Source organism: Argiope bruennichi, chromosome 3 (assembly GCF_947563725.1).
Source record: "Argiope bruennichi chromosome 3, qqArgBrue1.1, whole genome shotgun sequence".
Lineage (NCBI taxonomy): Eukaryota > Metazoa > Arthropoda > Arachnida > Araneae > Araneidae > Argiope > Argiope bruennichi.
In genome coordinates this window covers 21,371,546-21,391,830 of record NC_079153.1, presented here as the reverse complement: position 1 = coordinate 21,391,830, position 20,285 = coordinate 21,371,546, and the positions used below count along the sequence as shown (strand labels likewise).

The window sequence follows — 20,285 nt, the reverse complement described above, 5'->3', positions numbered from 1 at the left end:
ATATATATATATATATATATATATATATATATATATATATATATATATATATATATATATATATATATATATATATATATATATATATATATATATATATATATATATATATATATATATTTATTAACACGCGCTCACCAAAACAAAGGGCTAAAAATCTTAATGTTTACAACATTCTTTTAAAGATTACCTAAGATTTCTAATCTAAACGTGTATAAGAAATCCCTATCAAGATCTCATTGTAAAATCACTGAAGGGAAAAATTTCGGGCACTTTGCTCTTGTATCGTGATGTAAACAGACGTCTACTTGATCATTGCTTCGCTCTTGTAGAAGCTAAAATTTCAAAGTTCCTTCTTTTCGACCACGTATCTGCTAAAATATATTTAAATATATATATGAGTGTCTAGCTTTCTTATTTAGTGATAATGATGATTAGAATAATTTTAAGTGAATTTCAACCTATGAGGGACATAATATATGGAGGGAGGAATCTCGGCTGAGTTTGTATTTGGTGGTAGATCAAATTTTCATTTCCTATGGCTTCTTAAATATTGAAGAGACAAAGATGATTCAATTTAAGCAAATATTTACTTTATCATAAAAAATAATTTTTGTTATTGAAGATTCTTTTGATGTCTGACACTCCTTAGACAGTGTGATTTAAAAGTTCATTTGTGTATAAGAACTTTGCTGATGCTATTCCAATTTTCTATTTTTTAATTTGTCTAACATGCTTTATTCACAGACGAAATTCTAAAGATAAAACCGGTTATATGAATCTCTTTGAAAATCTAATAAACATATGTACAGTTATACAGTATAAGTCACGTATCAAATTTCATCTGCCTGATTCACTGCTGATTTGAATTAACCTATTCGTGACGGCTCCTTCTTTTAGACTATCCTCTGAAGTCAAAATTGCCCTTTAGTATCATTTGCACATATGGTGAGCTGTTCGTCGTTTTGGCTAGGAAACTCTTCGTATACACAGTGTGCAATTCGAATTAACACGTGATTAGGGTTAACGTGATTAGAGTTAGACAGACCAATGGACGGATCGGTTACCAGCTATGCATAACACAAAAAAAATTGAGCATGATCGAACTCACGGAAGAGGAGATAGGCGGAGATAATTTTTAAACTTTAAAATGAATTTCTTGACATTTACAACATTTTCTCCCCGAATAATTCGCATACGAGAAAGTAAAAATAAAGACCATTTGCAAAAGGAATGCTTCATATATTTGCCGGATCTTAATGCCTAGACCAAAATCGACAATGCGGAATTGACGTCAACTGGTAATGGATCGATGTAGTGTCTGCCATTTAATCCATTTGTACCTTTCTATTATTAGAATGACATTCAAGTGGAGGAATTTGCATTGAAAGTCTCTTGTTCCATTTTGAATAGGTCTCACTCATTGATAGGCTGTTGCATATTTGTCTATATAAGGTAGACTATCTATATATGTAAATGAATATGGAAATGCTCATTATATAAAACAGAAGTAGTGGTCTTTTTGGAACATTTTCGTATTCTTCATAATAAAGGTGTTATATTTCACGAGTAAAAATTATAGACGTTGGAAAGTGAAAATAAAAATCTGAGCACTCATGTATGTCAAGATTGTTTAGATTTTTACTTCCCCGAATTTCACCCGTGAATGTTTTGAGATTCGTAACAGTGAAGAAAATCAATTGTTCAGTTTCGATTACATTTTTTCGACCCATCAGAACCAAAATTTGGCACAGAGCTACAATTTTGGTAGCAAGATGATAAACCAAATTTCGTTTATTTTAGTTTTTAAGATTTTTGAATTATTTCATTCAAACATTCATACGAGTTTATAGATTGACAGATAATCAACCTTTTGAAGGATTCTTTCAGAGCTTTGATGTGGATCTAGACAGACAGACAAATATTCAAAATGTGTATTTCGGACTTGGAGGGGTTTTGACTCAGAGAGATTTGTCAAAAACTCAAATTCGAATTTTTTTAACGAAAAAAATTTTTTTTTACTCTTCACAAAATGTCATATTTGTGATATTCTAACAGTTAGCTCTATTTTAATTATATTCTAGTTATACTCAAAAAAATTGATGCGGATATCAAATAGGATTTTTTCCAGCAATAATTCGCCAACTTTCGCATTTCATTTAACACGGTTAATGCCGAATGGTTATTTCGATGTTTTATTTAAGTAAAGCGGGAATAATAAAGAAAAACCTTTTCCCATAAGTTTCAAATTTTTTTTATATCTTCGTCGATAATGAGACTCTGACTATCTTCAGTTTAAAAGTATATATGTTGCTAATAAACAGCATATAAATACAAAAATAAAAAATACAATAATACGAGGAAATTAAGGAATATTTGATTTTATTTTCATAATTTCCTCGTCTTTTGTCGTTTGTATTTTCATTTGTGTTATTGTTATTATACATACATGATTATTTGAAACAACTGCAAAGAATATTTATAAGCGTAACTTCTTTGTAAGCAACGATAGGGAATAAAAAAAGATTGGAATGTACTTTAATGTGCCTCTTCACATCAAAAGGATTCCAACACTAGTCGCTAGATTTAAAGGAGTCAAAAATGAAGATGGCTGACATGGTAAACAATACTATGTATCAGTTTGGTTGAAGAAATACTGTTTGCTTTATTGGGTTACCAAACTGGTGAGGAATTCAAAGAGTACATTAAAGTAGATTACAACCCCTCCAAAAAGTGAATATTCTACAGAGAGAATATTGTGCTTTTGTTTGTAAAATATTTATGGGATTTCTATTGATCAAACGAACAACACTCGTTTCATCATTCATTTCTCACCAACCGCTGTGAAATATATTTGCAGCATCATGTACGAAATCTTCTAAAATTAATATTTATGTCTTTATTTTACCAGGGTATCCTCTTTTTCTTGCTACATCCATAAAGAATGAAATGGATGTAAATGAATACAATGGAAATATCCATGAAGAATCATTCGCGCAGGAATGGAATAGATTGGATTACTATATGGGTGTTCAGCGAAGGAACAAGCGAGGTCGCATAAAACAGTTTTTATGTACTCGATTAAAACTTTATTCTGTATTGTGTATTTATTCAGTATTGTTTACATACATTAACTCTAAAATGAATGATTTTTTAAAATTTAATATATATATATATATATATATATATATATATATATATATATATATATATATATATATATCCAGGGTGTTCCGAAAAAACGTGGACAAAATGACACGGCAGATCAGTCATACAACAAGGATAAAAAATTGCATAGGAACATGGGGTCGCAACTGTGATGCGGAGCTGCTAAAGGGCGTCTAAAATAATACATAACACAAAGAGAAGAAACAAAATCAATACAGAACATTTTATTGATAATTAACAACTGACATGCGACTTATGCATGCCAAACGTTGCGCCTACAGGAGGTGCTCAGAGTGTTTACCAGATGCATCGAGACATGCCTGGCATCGACGTTGCATGGAATTGCGCACCTTCTCAGAGATACCAGGTGTATCTCGAACACATCCCGCTGCCTCAACGATTCTTCCTACCAAGTCTTCTGGCGTTTCAACAGGTGTTTCATACACAAATCCTTTTAAAAAGCCCCATAAGAAGAAATCCACGGGAGACAGGTCTGGTGATCGTGGTGGCCATGCAATTGGTCCACCGCGACCAATCCAGCCGCCAGGAAAAGTAGCCTGCAGATGTGCTCTGACGTGTGTACTGAAATGTGCGGGAGCGCCATCGTGTTGAAATTGAATGCGTCGACGAATAGGCATCGGAACATTATTCAGCATGTCTGGCAGAACCTCTTGCAAGAATGTTAGATACGTGGAACCGTTCACTCTGTCTGGTAGAATGTACGGACTAAGTAAACAGTCTCCTACAAGGCCAGCCCACACGTTCACGGAATATCTTCGTTGTGCGGCGTGCGGACGTGTAGCATGCGGGTTTTCATCTGCCCATCTATGCAAGTTGTGACAATTCATCACACCCTCTAATGAGAATGCAGCCTCATCCGTGAACAGAACACTTGCAGCGAAATGTCGGTCGGCAGCTTTTACTTGCACATACCCCCGCGCAAAATCCATACGACTGCTGTAGTCTCCCGGTTGAAGTGCCTGGACGCGTTGTAAATGATATGGGTAAAGTCCTTCGTCGTGTATGGATGCGCCAGACGATAGTTTGGGGAATATGGGTCTCTCGGGATACAACTCGTATACTTGTTGAAGGATTACGCTGAAGTGCTTGGACAACTCTTTCTTCAGCATCAACTGTCCGAAATATTCGTTGGCGACCTGAATCTGGCTTGTGCACGTCTAACGAGCCGGTTTCACACAATCTTAAGTGAATAGTAGCAAAGAATGAGCGGCTAGGCATCTTTCTACTAGGATATTTTTGACAATACATTCGCAAGGCTTCTCGCCCATATCAGTTGGCCATGCCGTAAACTAAATGCATGTCAGCCAATTCGCGGTGCGTGTAACTAGCCATGTTACGCCCAACGCATCCACGACTCGAAGGAATTCAATCTCCTTTTGCTCGGCTCGTGTCTGCACCGCAACCGCAATATATATATATATATATATATATATATATATATATATATATATATATATATATATATATATATATATATATATATATATATATACGTTTTGAATAATTGCATATAATTTAAAAAAATCATTAAAATTTTTTTTTTAATTTATTTTTTTGTAAAATTAAAAAATAAAATAAAATGTGTATAAAAATGAATGCAATATGAATAAAAAAATATCCCAGTGACACAAATCATTATAACGATTCTGCAATAAAAACAAGTAATATATATATAAAAAAATTTTAAGTCAATTTCTACTTAGGTCAACACATTTTTTTAGTTAATTTTTATTAAATAATTACAATTAATATAAATGTGTATATACAAATGACAGAATTACAATATTAAGTGGCAAAATAGAGCTTGTCGACAAACGTGGCGACCATTTGACGACATGGTGACAAATTTGGCGACTTTGGCGACCCAATAGAAATGACTGGACAAATTTAATTAATGAATTAATATTTAAAAAAAAACTGTATTAACATCAAGTATCATCCACTACAAGTTTAAAAAAATGTATTTGAATTTGAGTGGATGAATTAAAAATTATTTTATTAGGGATTAAAAATTTGAACAAGATATATAAATATATATAGGGTCAGTTGTGAACTAATAGTTGGAATTAAATAAAAGTTCTTTTTTACGAATATATTTTTTTACAATACAAATTTTTTTTATAGTAGTAGAACTATTTATACAATAGCCATCTTGGTATTTTCTTAAAGTTTACGATGTAAATCTAATTCTAGCGTCGCTATTGCCATATATCGGTTGTTTCTACAGTGCCCGAAAAAATTATAAGGACACGCGAAAAATCGCCAAATCTAAAAGCCTTGTTTACAGAATCGTATGCAAATTTTTGCAGCAAAAATAGAAGTAAAACTAAAATATTTTATGCTTAAAGTAATTAAAATTTTCAATTTTAAATCTGCTAAAATTTAAATTTTGATTTTTAAACCTAAATGAAAACGGAAAAAAGTATAAGGACATTGCTTTATTTCCAGTAATTATTTAAAAATTTGCATATTTGAGAGCATAAAATGACAATTCCGAGTTAAAAGATTCATTTGCGAAAAGAATTTCCCACTCGGCGACTTTCAGTGTGAATTTTTAAATGACGTCCAAAGGAACTCAACTTCCTGACTCTGAAAAAGGAAAAAATGTTGCTTTTTGAGAATGTGGATTAAGTGGATGGGAAATTTTAAAAATAATCAAGAGATCTAAAACGGTGGTTTATAATTTTCTAAAAAATCCTGGGATGTATGGTATGAAAAAGCGAACTGGGAGACCAGAAATTCTCACTCGTCGACAAAAAAGAATGATTGTAAGGAGAGCTTGCGAGAAAAGAGAAACCGCAAATGAAGTTAGACAAAATTTGAGTTTACCATGCTCAACAAGGACTGTTCAAAATGTTTTGAGTAAACATCCTCAAGTTTCTTATGGGAAATTAGTGTCACGCCCCCCTCTTACAAATCATCATAAGAAAAGAAGAGTTTACTTTGCCAAAAAATACATTTCTCTTGGTCAAAAGTGGGCTGATGTAATTTTTTCGGACGAAAAAAAGTTCAGTCTTGATGGACCGGATGGGTTTCGTTATTTTTGGTATGATCTGCGAAAGACCAAGGAAGTGTTTTCCAGACGTCAATATGGTGGTGGTTCGGTTATGGTATGGGGCGCTTTTGCGGCAAATGGAACCACTCCAATTGTATTTATCAACCGTAAAATGAATTCGGACAGGTATGTTGATATGTTAGGATAAAGTCTGTTACCTGTAGTGCCACTAATTACTTCAGGGGACTATATTTTTCAGCAGGATAATGCTTCGATACACGTTTCTACGAGTGCAAAACTCTGGTTTGGAGCTAATTCTGTAAATTTATTTGATTAGCCGGCGAGAAGTCCCGATCTTAATCCAATCGAAAACTTATGGGGACTTCTAGCCCGAGAAGTTTATAAAAACGGCACACAGTATCAATGTACACAAGATCTTGTCGTCGCTATCAAAGAAGCTTGGGAAAAAATATATCTGGACATTTTAAAAGATCTTTCAGGATCTATGACCTCTCGGCTTATTCAAGTGATTGAAAAGAAAGATAGTTTTCTTGATTATTGAAACATTTTTTAAGTATTTTACAACATGTCCTTATAATTTTTTCCGTATTTCCTTTAATGTTAAATTTTGTAAAATCAATATTTTGAAGCTAAATTATGTTTTTTATGTGGTATAAGTGTTATCACAAAATTATGCAGCAGAAGTAAGAAATATAAGAAGTTCATTTAGATGGAATGGAAATAAAGCATATTTTCATGCAATTACATGTTGTCCTTATACTTTTTTCGCGCACTGTACAAATGTTTTAAAAAAGCATTTAAACCAGCGGGAATGGTCTTGCCAAAATTTTCTCGCATACTCTCTAATAACGATATTATCCTAGAGAAAGCTTTGTATTGGATGTACAAATACAAAATATTAACCTTTGGAGTACAAAAATATTAACCTTTGGCATGGATATAGCATTTTTATTGTATTTATCGTGTGATCCTTGGTTAGTTTTTTGGTGAACTGACCTTGGAATACAGTTTCTGAAAATACAGACCAACAGATCATCAACCCTTTGTTTAATTTGACACAAAATTTAATAGATGTCCAGGTAATGGGCGTTAAATCTGTGCACCGAATTTTATATATCTAGCTCTCTTCGTTTTATGACAATAGTGTTAACTTGTACCCAAACAGCCGGACTCGTAGACTTTTTTCTGTGCGAAGTTTGCTCAAAATTTGACAGAAATCTTCAAATGAAGTGTAAAGACCGTATACTAAATTTCATAATTCCATATCCAAGCAGTTTTGAGTTATCTTTGTTACATATAGACAGAAATTTCCCCCAAATGTTTTTTTTCAAACTCAAAAAGATCTAAAACGTAAAGATTCGCCAAAATCTCGAATTCAAATTTTTGGATGATTACAGCACTTTCCGTATTCTTTGTGTTTAATGGGATTCTCTGTACTTCGCATACAAAAGGAAAGTAAAAAGGATTCTCAAACACTCATTCTTTATAAAAATCAGGTGAAGTTTTATGATTTTATGATTATAAATGAAAATGAACACGTGCAGTCCAATGGCTATATGATGCATTCTAGAATCAAAACCAACTCTCACTCGAGATTATATGTTTAAAAAACTGCCATAATGAGTTTTTAGAAAACGGATTAGCTTCCTGAAGGTAAATAAAATTCAATTTGTACTCCAGCAAAGGTTACGAAAAAATTACTCTTACCCATTATTTATTGTCATTATGAACCCAAACGCGCCAACAGAGCAAAAAGACGCCAAATTCTGAGATTACTTTTACCGGTTTCAAATATTGCATGTGTTTGCCAATTTTCTTCTTGATGACTATTACGAAACCATTAATTTCACAAGGAATTAGTGAAAGGAATAAGAAAAGGACTCTTACCTGTTTTCCCGCATGTCCTTCTGACCGGTTGAGGCCTGTGTTACCTCCGCAGAGCCGGACTCCAATTCTACAGTAGGCAGCGGCCATGGTAGCTCCGGGCAGCACGAAGACCAGGGTGAAGGTAGCAAAGGCAAACCCCTCCCGAGCCCGATCGCTGGACCAGTCCTCCACGCAGTAAACGAAGGACAGCTCGCGGCTAAAAATGACAAATTTCCTGCATTAACACTCAGCAACAACAAAAATACTGGAGACAAACCATAATAGTGTATAAATACATCGAAAAGATAAGCAACAGATAGGCTTAAAATAGTTCGAAATACGAATATAATACTAGCCGGACCAAATGATCTGACCAAAACTGTCCAGCATTATCTGTAACAATTGTATTATTTCAGAGAACGGCTTACATGGCATTGTCGTACAATAGTTAACGAAACCTCTGGAGACAATTTAGCATTTTTAATGGTTCTGTCGTGTGATCCTTGGCGGTGTTTTGGCGATTAATCACTGACAAGGGATTAACAGTAGTCGAAAATCGAATTTGTGTTTTAGACGCGTCTTTACGAACCAACTGAAACGAAACTTTGACACAAAACTACTGTTACAGTAAAAAAAATCACGTATCATATTTGATATATTTAAATCATTGCGTTTTCAGTTATCGCATTTTCATGTTTCTGAAAGAACAAACGGACAGACGGTGAATCACTTTTTAAAAATTTGATAAGTATCTACACTTTAGATGTTATAAATATGCACCGGATTTTATCCATCTTGGCTTCTTCGTTTTGTAGCTATCATATTAACTTATATTCGAACAGCTAGATAGATGGATTTCTTCTCAACGAATTTAGTACAAAATTTGATGGGAATATATAAATTTGGTGTAAAGATAGTATATGAAATTTTATCTAGCTCAAGCTAGACAGCAGATATAGAGACAAACAGACAGACATTTCCCAAATACTTTCTTCTTTATGCTTCTTCTTGCGATAACTTCTTACGAGCCTGCCCTTTATAGGCCAGACAGGAGAGTAGGATACATGGCAGACATTTACGCCAAGTTGTAACTTTTTATTGGCGGTTAGTCGCCAAATGTGACAACCTTCTTTATCATTTTATAAAAAGCCTAAATGAGAAAAATTGATACCTCAAAAGCGATAAATCGCCAGTTTTCGGCCCGTGCATCTTGAGGTTTTCAAAACCTCAAACCAAAACAACATCATTTTCTCACATGATAATAGAGATTGATGCATACTAAGTGATACTGAATAGAGAAAAGTACAAAAAAGAGTTCGAAGTTTTATTTCTTTTTGTATTCGAATAATCCTGTTAAAAGCGGCGCTGTTTTTTGCAAGAAAATGGCGATAGGAGAGTTGCGAAAATGGCGATCCCAATTTTGTGTACTGCTGTTTGAAAAGAGTGAATCCATTTTTGCATTTTGTTGTAAGTCAATAAAGATATGCCTCGTCATAAGAATGTTCACAATTCGTACACGAAATTTGTAAAAAATGACTATATATGCAAAGGAAAAAGCGCTGGTCGTCCTCCTCCGTTAGATGAAAATGTTGAAAATATTCGAAGTATTTTCGAACGCAAATTTTCAAGAAATAGCTTGGGAATTTTTGCAACCAATTGTATGGTGTGTGTTAAAAACCGATTCTTGTTATTTTTCAAGATTTGCAAGACCAAATTGACGCAGGGATGAATTCAGTACCTTCGTTAGGTTACATCACATGTGGCAAAAAATAGATATCCGATTTGATTTTTTTTTTTTTTGCATAACAAATGTAACTCATGTTGAATGCGTAGAACATATCATGCATCTTCCTAATATGTATTATATATTAACAATCCTTTAAGGTATAGCTTCCCATTTTGTTATGAATGCTATGGAATGAATAATTTCACATGAAATAATCATTTTTTATAACCTGAATTAGAAATTCTCGTATATCAATCTGGTAGATTAAAATTTCTCAAAATTATCCCTGTCTTGGCCTTAGATAGCTTCGATAAGATACACGTGTGAAATTTCTGGAATTTTTTTCAAAGATAACGTATCAAAATAGTTAATTTAGTTGCCATAGTAAAAGGCATGTGCATTGCAATTCCATTAAAGTTCTCTATTGCCCAAACATAATCAAAATATTTTTTCCTGTTACTAATTATGTCATAAAAATATTAATCTAACAATTATACCCAATTTCCTGACTTTAGAGCTTTATGCGCTGGTCTAAATTTGTTTCAATTAATTTTAATCTTTCCCTAAACTTATAAATTAAAGTAACTATTCCAAATTATGATGTGGAGGCGCTCGTGACCATTTTGTCACGCCGCAGAACTCCGCAACATCAACACGTTGCCATTGAATTAGAAATAATCAATTTTCTTTCTTTCAGTTCAACCGTAGAGCTGAAATTCGTAAATATTTAAAGGTTTATTCAGAAAAATCCTTGAATTCCAATTAAATAGCGAATTAATATCAAGATATTTTACTGCAATATTTAAGAAGTTCTTTTGCAGAAAATGCTTTGAAAATTCAGTTAACACACTTCTGAATCAAAATAACATGTTTTCATCATAGATTATATTATTAATATACAAGTTAAATGAATATTTTATAATAAAATTAAAATGTCAGCATATAATTGAATTTTATGAAGTTTAATAAAAAGTGCAGAAATATAGAATAACTCGGTGCTTAAATTCAATCTAGCTATCAAACGAGACTGAAATGAATTTTTTTGAAACACTTTAATTACGCAAAATATAACTTGAAAATAATAACATATTGATAACTATTTTTTTCAAATATCAAAAATTGATAACAAACCTAATGAAATAGAAACATATTTTTCAAATGGGAATTCAATTACAATATTATTTTTCAAAAAGTAAATAATAGACGTTTTAAGGAAAACCTTTTTTTTTTCTCTTTTGTAAAATCAAAATGATCAGATCCGAATATTTTGTTTAATAGTTGCAAAAAATAAATAAATAAATAAATATACATAATGAATTTTCTTTTATTAATATTAGTGATATATGAAATTTAACAACAATTTGTATTGCATTTTGATATAAAATATTTCTTTTGCATAATTTAACGATAAATGAAAAAATGAATTCTTTTATAAGAGCGTTTTTAGTCCCTTTGTAATTGTAATGCCTAGACATTTATTTATAACATTAATATTTTAAACATATTATAAATAGTGATTTCTTTTAAAAGATTTACCAGTGTTTTAGTCTTTATACTGTGTTCCTCCTAGTATAAGATCATATATTATACGAATGTTTTTCTCCAGGAGACTCAAAGGATTATTTTCTGGCAATGTTTTATTATCTAAAGCATAATTTGTATTTATTTATGATGAAGAATTTATATCATTGAAGAAAGATAGAGGAAAGTGTAACGCTTTTGCAAGAGTAAATTTTTGAGTTTCAGCCCTGTGATCTTCAAGCACTTTGCCCCTGACACTTTGCTCTTTCTTGAACCAATTACAGGGGATTTATTTAATATTTGTGAAAAAAGTTTTATAATCGAATTTTCTCTTATTTATACATATACTACAATATTTAAATTTAAAAAAATAAAGTGTTCTTGACGAAAATACACTCTTTTAAGTATTTTTTTCAGACCTTGATTTATTTATTTAATTAAAATTTGTATCGATACGCATGGCGCCATCTACTAATGATTTAGAGAAAAAATGGATTTTATGATTTCATAATAGGCTGATTTATTAAAAATTAAAAGGTAAAAAGCAAAAAAAAAGTTAACATTGTTGCCTTTTTACGCTAATTAAAATGTGTTCTTAAAATCAAATTTTATTAAATTTGTAACTATTTTCTGTCATTTGGTTTGCTATTTAGTGCTCATAATCGATACTTTATGTAAAACGTAAACTTTATATTATGTTAATGAAACTTTGTTTTATCAACTCTGCTAAGAATTTATTTAAATTTATTTTTTAAGTGAATTTTTTTAATAACGAATTTTATTTTGTGAGTTATGTCTCTCTAAAATAATCCTGGAAAACGAGTTCCGATGTAAGTAGACGACCTGAAAATAGAATGATAGCCTCAAGCCTGCGAATTCAGCAATAAAAATTTTTGCTGCATCGAATTCGACAGAAAATCCGTTTTTCTTGAATAAAGGCGCGTGAGAAAAGATTTCGAAACCGCGTAGAGTGGTGCCATGATGGAGTAATAATGTTATGGCAGTATTCTTTGGATTTTATTGTAGTGGTGTTATAGAAGCTTTCAAGGTTTAAAAATCATTCCTCTTTGTTTTCAAACATTTTATTTTTTCAAGAAATGGTGAAAGTCTCTTTTTAGTATAAAAAAGAAGAAATTGGTAGAAATTTAGGGAAAGAAGCTGCTTTTAAGATATTTTAGCATGTCTTTTTATGGAATGCATAAAATGTTCTTTTTTTTCAATCAACGGAAGTGGTCTTTCCGAAAGTTTATAGCCCTTTCACGCCATATAAAAATTGGATCTTGATCTAGGGTGTGAATTCCACGAGTGCTTATAATATAGTAAAGAAGTTGAAACATACATTTAGGACTCTCTATTTTCGTTCGATTAAAACCAAAATTGGACGTGGAAATATAATTTTAGAATAGAATTAAGATCACATACCAGATTTTAATAATTGTACTTACTGTGATTTCGAATTACCGAATTTACATACAAGCGAAAATACAGACTAACAGACAATCAGTGCTCTGATAGATTTGAATTAAAATTTCATACGGATCCATATTTTAGTCTATTAACTTTGTATCAGATTTTATTTATCCAGCATTTTGCGTTTTTAAGTTATCGTCATCCTTTTTACTCTGACAGCCGACCAGACAGAAAGAATATATTTTTTCCAAAATATGATAGAGATCTACAAATTAGCTTTATAGATTTCGTACCAAATTTTCTCCGGTTACCTCAAAGTATTTGTATCGTGTTCACAGATATACATAATTCCACAAATTCGTTTTTCAGACTTAAGAAAGTCAGAAATGTGGAGATTTAATAAAATCTCGTGGTCGAATTTTTTAAATATGACTATGTTTTCACTTTGTACGTACTCTTTTTATATGAGAAAGGTATTTATTAAATACCTAATATTGGTTTGATATATTGTCTAATTGTTTCAAATATACATTTATGTTTTGTAGAAACCGATACAAAATGCTGTCTAGTGAAAATGTTGGAAACTTAAAAATAGATGTTCAGAGTTTTGTTGCATTAAAAATATATTTTAATACATCCAATTTGCCTGACATTTTGGATATATGTAGCTTAGTCATTGATGTTTTTCTTTACATAAATTTTAGTCATTTAAAAGTTGTCATTCAGAGTGTAACAATTTTATAAGAGACGGATGTCCATAAGCAACGTTTACGCTATTTCGTTCTAATGACATTTTGCGAGTCATTTAATAATAAACAAGTGGTTTGCAAGATTTCATCTTGAGGATGATCCATTTCAAGGAGCAATAAAAAAAGAAGAGAAGAAGAATTTTTAAGTTTCACAGTATGAAAATCCATGTCAAAGTGAAGAAGAGCTTGGCAGAACAGTTGGGTGTTATTCGCCAAGCAGTATCACTTCGATTGCATGCAATGGGAAGACAGAGAAGGAAGAAAAAATGGTTCACCATAAAAAGATGGAAAAAAACAACCCACACCGAAGAATTGACATTTGCTTTCTTGGTATAAAAGAAAGATTTTATTTTTTGCATAAAAGTCTTTATGAGGAATGAAAAATGGCTTCTGTGCAACAATTCGAAAGGCAGAAACAGATGGATCGATCCAGGTCAGTCATTAATATCAGTTGTAAAAATGAATATTCATGCTAAGAAGGTTGCATTTAGGGATTGCAATACCGGACCAAAATTACAATACCGGTATTCGGTATTTTTTAGATCTTAATACCGGGATACCGGTTTTAATACCGGTATTCGAAATTTTAGAAAAAGAAAGAAAACACAGGTGTTTCTTTGTTTTATTTGCCAGTTTTGTTAGAAAGGGTAAATATCACAAAAAATAATTTGTAACTTATAAATTATAACAGTATATAAAGAATCACAAAAAAGTAAAGGAACAACTTATTTATTTAAATCACAAAAAATTGTAAATATCACTATTCAGTCTGTGGTACTCATACAAATTTTTGAAATGTGATCTTAAAAAACATAATGCATCGATTGTAATGTCATTAAGCCTGAACAGTAATTTTGAGCAAAAATTACTAGCTGTCGAAAACGCTCTTTCGGCATCTACGATAGTTAGTGGTACTGTTAGCAATGCGAGATATACTTTTCCCAAGTATTTACCTCTAAATCCCTCATCTTCAAATAAATCGATTTCTTATCGGTTGGTTTTGGATATAGAGATGATTTGGATACATTGATTTCTGTATTGTAATTTGGTTCGTTGAAATTTTCTTATTTATCGCTAATTCTAATTTTTGTTCAAGAGACAATTCCTTTTCACTATCGACATGAGTGTCATCATAATCTTCGATAGCTGAACAGAATTCTTTTGAATGTGGATAGGTTTGTGGATAAAAAATTTTAAGTAAATTTACTATAAACTTAATCAGATTTGAATTGGTTCTTTTCTTTTCTTCTTTTTCATTTTCATTTTTAAAATCATTATAATTATGTAAATACCATAAGACATTTTCTATCTCCATATGCCTTTCTTCTGTGCGATTTTTGAATGTAATATATAATCTTCAAATAGTGATGTGTGCTGTTCTAGTGTGATGTGTGCTGTTAGGAGTAAACGGTGCCAACGTATTTCAAAATCTAATATTAACATATATTCGATTTTATTTTCAGTTAGTATGTATTTTACTAATATGTCATCTTTTATAGAGGAACGTTTAAATATCTTAACAACTTTTCGAACTGTATAAATTATAGGAAGCAATTCTTGATGGGTTAATATTTTATCCTCATTAGCAATAACTTCTTCCATAATTACATTGTTATTATCTTCATTGTCAATATCACTCTCACTCTTACTCTCTTCAAAGTTGGAATCCGAAGTTTCTATATCCACAGTATTTGGATTGTTCTGTTCTTTATTTTCATGGTATAATACATCTATTATTCCTAACCGAATTCCATTGCTGATTTGCACTAATCAATTTTCCAACTTTTTTTCATAACTGTTGCTCCATCAGTCATTATAGATACAATTTCTTCTTTCAGGGATAATCCATGTTTCGCTAATTTAGATTTAAGCAATTAATGAAGCCATTCATTAGTTAATTAATTTCGCCCGTTAGGGAGACATAAAAACAAAAACGTATACTATTTTGCTATGTTGGCGATCCCTGAACATATAGTGGAGACAATTTTAAAAATTTCTAGTAAATACCGAAAAACCGGTATTTAAACTTGTGAATACCGGTATTACAAAATTGTCCAAATGACTCAAAATACCGGTATTCGGTATCCCGGTATATCGGTATTGAAATCCCTAGTTGCATTGTATGTATGGTAAGATTGAAAAGATTTATTTACTACAAGCTTCTGGAACTTGATCAAACAGTTATAACTGAATGTTACAGACTAAGGTGATCAAATGAAGTGATGTTCTGGAGGAAAAAAGACAATTTACGTGCCAAGAAAGGTGGAAAGTGATATTGTTGCAAGCTACGCACGCAAATATATAACAAATACCGAGGAACTCATCTTCTCCTTAGGCTGCGGAGTTGTCCAGCATACGACGCATTCCTTAGATTTGGTCTCATCTGTATCCACATATTATTCAGATCCATGTGGGCATATTTGACAGAGCAGCAGTTCACGGAAGTTGAAGAGGCGCGAAAATGAATCAATGACTATCTTGATTCGAAACCACCAAGTTTCTATCTCGTAGGCAATCATCCTCAACTCGATAAATGGTAATAGATCCTAATTATTAATCTTTGTAACAAGTTTCTTTTCAATAAAATTTTACACACACACACACACACACACACACACACACACACACACACACACACACACACACACACACACACACACACACACACACACACACACACACACAGTATAAAAAAAATTGTGACCTAGAGATTTTTATCCATTTTCATATTTCAGCCCCCCCCCTCTAATTAAGAAAAATGTCTGCCTATTTGATAATGTGTTTGTGGATGCGATCTTTCGATAACGCAATACGCTAGATTGATGAAACTTAATCCGCAACTGTTTCATTTTTCCTAATCTAATTAGTTGAAACGCCACGGTTCAAGAACGCGCTGTCTTAGTGATTTAACTAAAAATCATAGAATGCATGAGGTATCTGTGGATTATATGTAATTTTTCACCAATCTTTAATATATTTATATTATAGAATTTCAGATTGTGAGTTTGAGAAGTGATCATTCGATGCCTATAGGACTCGTATTAGGTATTATCGTACCTGTATTAGGGGCTCTTCATTAAGAGGCTAATTATCACAATTGCCTCTCAATAATTTGGCACTGCACCCATTCGACCTCTCTAATACCACCCATATTAGACAATTTCAGACCCTTTCAATTTCCACCTCGGGGACGATCAACCAATTAAAGCCCCTGTACTCCCTCGAAGAGACTATTGATTCGTCTAATAGAAGGAAACCCTAAAGGTTTATAATTTGGTTAATTTTGGTGGCAGAATAACACAATAGTATAACTGTTTTATTTTATTTAAATTGTTCAAATCTCAAAAAATAGAGACCAGAACACTATATTAGAATTTAATTTTCGTAATCTATTCATTAGTATTTTTATTGACTCAGACGATATAAAGTATGATTTTTTTACGACAAATTGGCGCATTATTTCCAATTGGATGAGTATGCCTCTTTCAAACGGTTTAGATATTAGCTATTAGGGCACTGCATGTAGAATAATTTTCATAATAATTTGGTATTTTTGTTATAATATTTTAGGAAATAAACACGAGTTTTGCATTTAAAATTCGTTTTGTGAATGAATCTATCAAACCAACATTTTCTATAATCCACCTTCTTTTAATCTAATATCTGCCACATGACTGATAATCTTTTATAGGCCAAATTTTATGTGGTCACAAGAAATAAAACCTTCTCTTTTCGATATTGTCATATAAATATTCAATATGGAGCTTTTTATGTTGAGCTTAGTAACTTTTATAATATAATCGTCCACCGCCGTCTGTAATCCTGGGAGGAGTTTAAAAATATTTCCGCCTCATTTTTCTGCGTCTTTATCGGATAAGCAAATACTAGCATCTATTTTGGCGTGAGCAGCTAGCTCAAAGAAGAGTTTTTTATGTTTAAAGTGACTGATTTATCGATATATGAATAAAGTTAAGCATGAATATAAATAATGATGGGACATCAATAAGTAACACAATTTTGTATACAATAATAAAAAATGCAATGAATGATAATATGAATCGGCAATTAAAGCATTGTCAATTTACTACTTTTAAAAATAACTGCGGTTCATGTTGAAATTTTCCTCAATGTTGAATTTAGTTTGAAAATTCCGACCTCACAGAACTCTGTCGGTGTTATGAGGTTACTGTCAAAGTCAAATTTTAGACCTATTCATGGGTATAAAAAAAATCAAAATTTGCTAGTACCAAATTCAGGGTTGATAATGGCAGTTCGAAAACTTCGCAATCGAGTCATAGCAGTTTATCATGAATGGGTGAATGATAAAATAATGATAAATTGTATGTATCAAATGTTGAAATTGATTCCTCACGGGAAGGTGTCGTTTTCATATAAAAAAAAGTATTTTTAATTTTCTTGTTGTTGTTTATAATGGCACTTGCCATGGACAAGCTCGCTGACGAAGTCAGCGATTTTAAGCCAAGGGAGCGTCTCTTTTTTTAGTAGCGCCAACTAGGACCTAGAGTACGTCTTAGCTACTCACGCATCACATTCGCGTGTACAACCCTTTTTTACGGGGGGGGGACACATTCACACATAGAACAGATGAAGAGCAACCATGCCCAAACCGGTACTCGAACCAGGACGCCCAGGTCATTGGGAAGACCCTTACGCCAGGACGCCGGTTCTAATTTTCTTTCTTCCTGTGATGATTTTTAACTAGTCCCCCTCCTCCTCCACCAACATTTCATAAATAACAGACATTTTAAAAGATATGCAGCTATTGAAAAAATTATAATTCTTCATTAGCTGCATGTCTCATATTCGTCCTTTTTTATAAAATATATTAAAATAGACTTCTTTATAGAATAGATTGAAATAAGTTTATAGAAAATATAGAATATCTTTTTAATTCAGTATTAATTTCAATACAGTTCCCTTCATAATATCATTTGAAAAGAGAGTACTGTTTTCATTATTTGTGAAATTACATTCATTTTTATATAAGTTATATTTTTATACAATCTTTATTTTATTTTTTTAAATGCTATTTTCTCAAATTTTAAATTTTAACAATATCATTTTAAGGAAAACTTTATTAATTAAAATACATTACATATTTTTTGTTCAAATTTAGTATAATAGTTTCTTAATGTAGTTTACAATTTATGAGTTAAAGAATGAACAATTGGTAAATATAAAAAAAAAAAAAATTGCAGTTTCTATCCTTTTCATAATGTGGAAAATAAATTGAAAATTTCATTCTATTTATCAATCGATATTTAAATACTGGATAGAAATGTAGCTTCTCTCTTATTTTGAGAACTTGAATAAGAGCTTAGAAACCTCAAGAACTTAGAAATAATTTTAAAAAAATTATCTGTAAAATTTCCAGCAAATCTTTTGATAAACATCTAAACTAGAAAATTTTCGTTTTATACTTCTTTTAAACCTAAAAATTTTTTTAGAATTTTTTAAAATATTGTCGACCTTTAACTCTTTGAGACTAACTAACCCCCGGGGGAGCACCTCGAAATGAGGATGAGGTACTTCTGGTATGGTGGTTGGATCTCGCCATCCTGGTGGGTACTTAAATAGGTGGGAGTTTTGGCTCATCCCATCGATGACGGGATGTACTTCCTTCGGGAAGGGTTGTACCGTGGCCGGTGATGGCCCTTAGGACTCAACCACAGTTCCCGCCAATGTTGCTCTTGCGGCGGTCCGGTCATTCAGTATTCTTTATCCGTGTGCCTTCGGGCGGGTCGGAGAGTCAGTGATATGACTTAAATCTTTGGACCAGGTGGGTTAAAATCCAACACATATACTTTTTAACACACATCTTACTTAGCTTTTTATGCACATTGGGATATATTTTAACTCATCTGGAAACGTTGAAGTTACTTCTAGTCGTACAGTTTAATATTTTATTTAAAGCTTTTCAATCGTTTGGCAATGCGATGCACCAACAGTAAATATCTGAGAAATATTTATACAAATCTAAAAGCATCAGTAAGTTGTATGTGCTGCTGTGATTAAGATTGACGCGTTATGAAATTCATTGAATTTTTTCTTTCATAAACGGTATGTGTTGTTTTGTTATGACTGAATAAATTGCTTTTTAATAAATAAACGCATGTTATTTTCGATTTTATATTAATTCTGAAGCTGTGAAATGGTAGGATTATATATGTACCATCCTATAAAAAAGACTTTTTGAAATGCTATTATTTTTTCTTAATTTCAGAAATTTACATCTATACTTATAATAAAGCTCAATGTGTGTGTGTGTTGGCGCTGTACAGGCCAGGTTATTTGACATACAGCTATCAACTTTGGTACATGTATACCTTAGAGGTCGGGAATGTGCACCTGGGGTCCCTTTTTTGAAATTTTAATTAGAATTTTAATTATTAATTAAAAACTGACTTTCCCGCCAAAAAAATCTTCCATTTTCCCCACCGCCAACTTTTTCGCCAAAAAAATCTTCCATTTTCCCCACCGCCAAATGAGTAAGGCTTTAGTTTTTTTTTCTCCCAACAGTCATGAGGCTAGGGTTACCATTTTTCGGCGGATTATTTCAAACGATTCTGTTTATTTTCTTAATGTTTTATGCATTTAAAATGAAACATTGTTAATTAATCCATGTTTCAGATTCATTCTGAAGTATTTTTGAATTAAAATAACACAGAATAAAGGAAATTAAAAATGTCTAATCTGCATAGCGTTACCCCAACTGGCGTAGAAAAATTCACGCATTTACGTTACGTAAGTGGCGAAGAAAATTCACGCATGCGCATTGCGTTCTGAT

The 20,285-nt window shown here is 32.0% G+C and overlaps 1 protein-coding gene across 1 annotated transcript in view; it reads right to left on the bottom strand.

The window, feature by feature from the left end:
- LOC129962777 (QRFP-like peptide receptor) overlaps positions 1 to 20,285 on the bottom strand; it is a 105,506-nt gene that overhangs the window by 48,988 nt on the left and 36,233 nt on the right. The window contains exon 5 of the mRNA XM_056076772.1: positions 8,093 to 8,288. Coding sequence (XP_055932747.1) covers positions 8,093 to 8,288 — 196 coding nt within the window. The remainder of the gene's footprint in view (positions 1 to 8,092; positions 8,289 to 20,285) is intronic.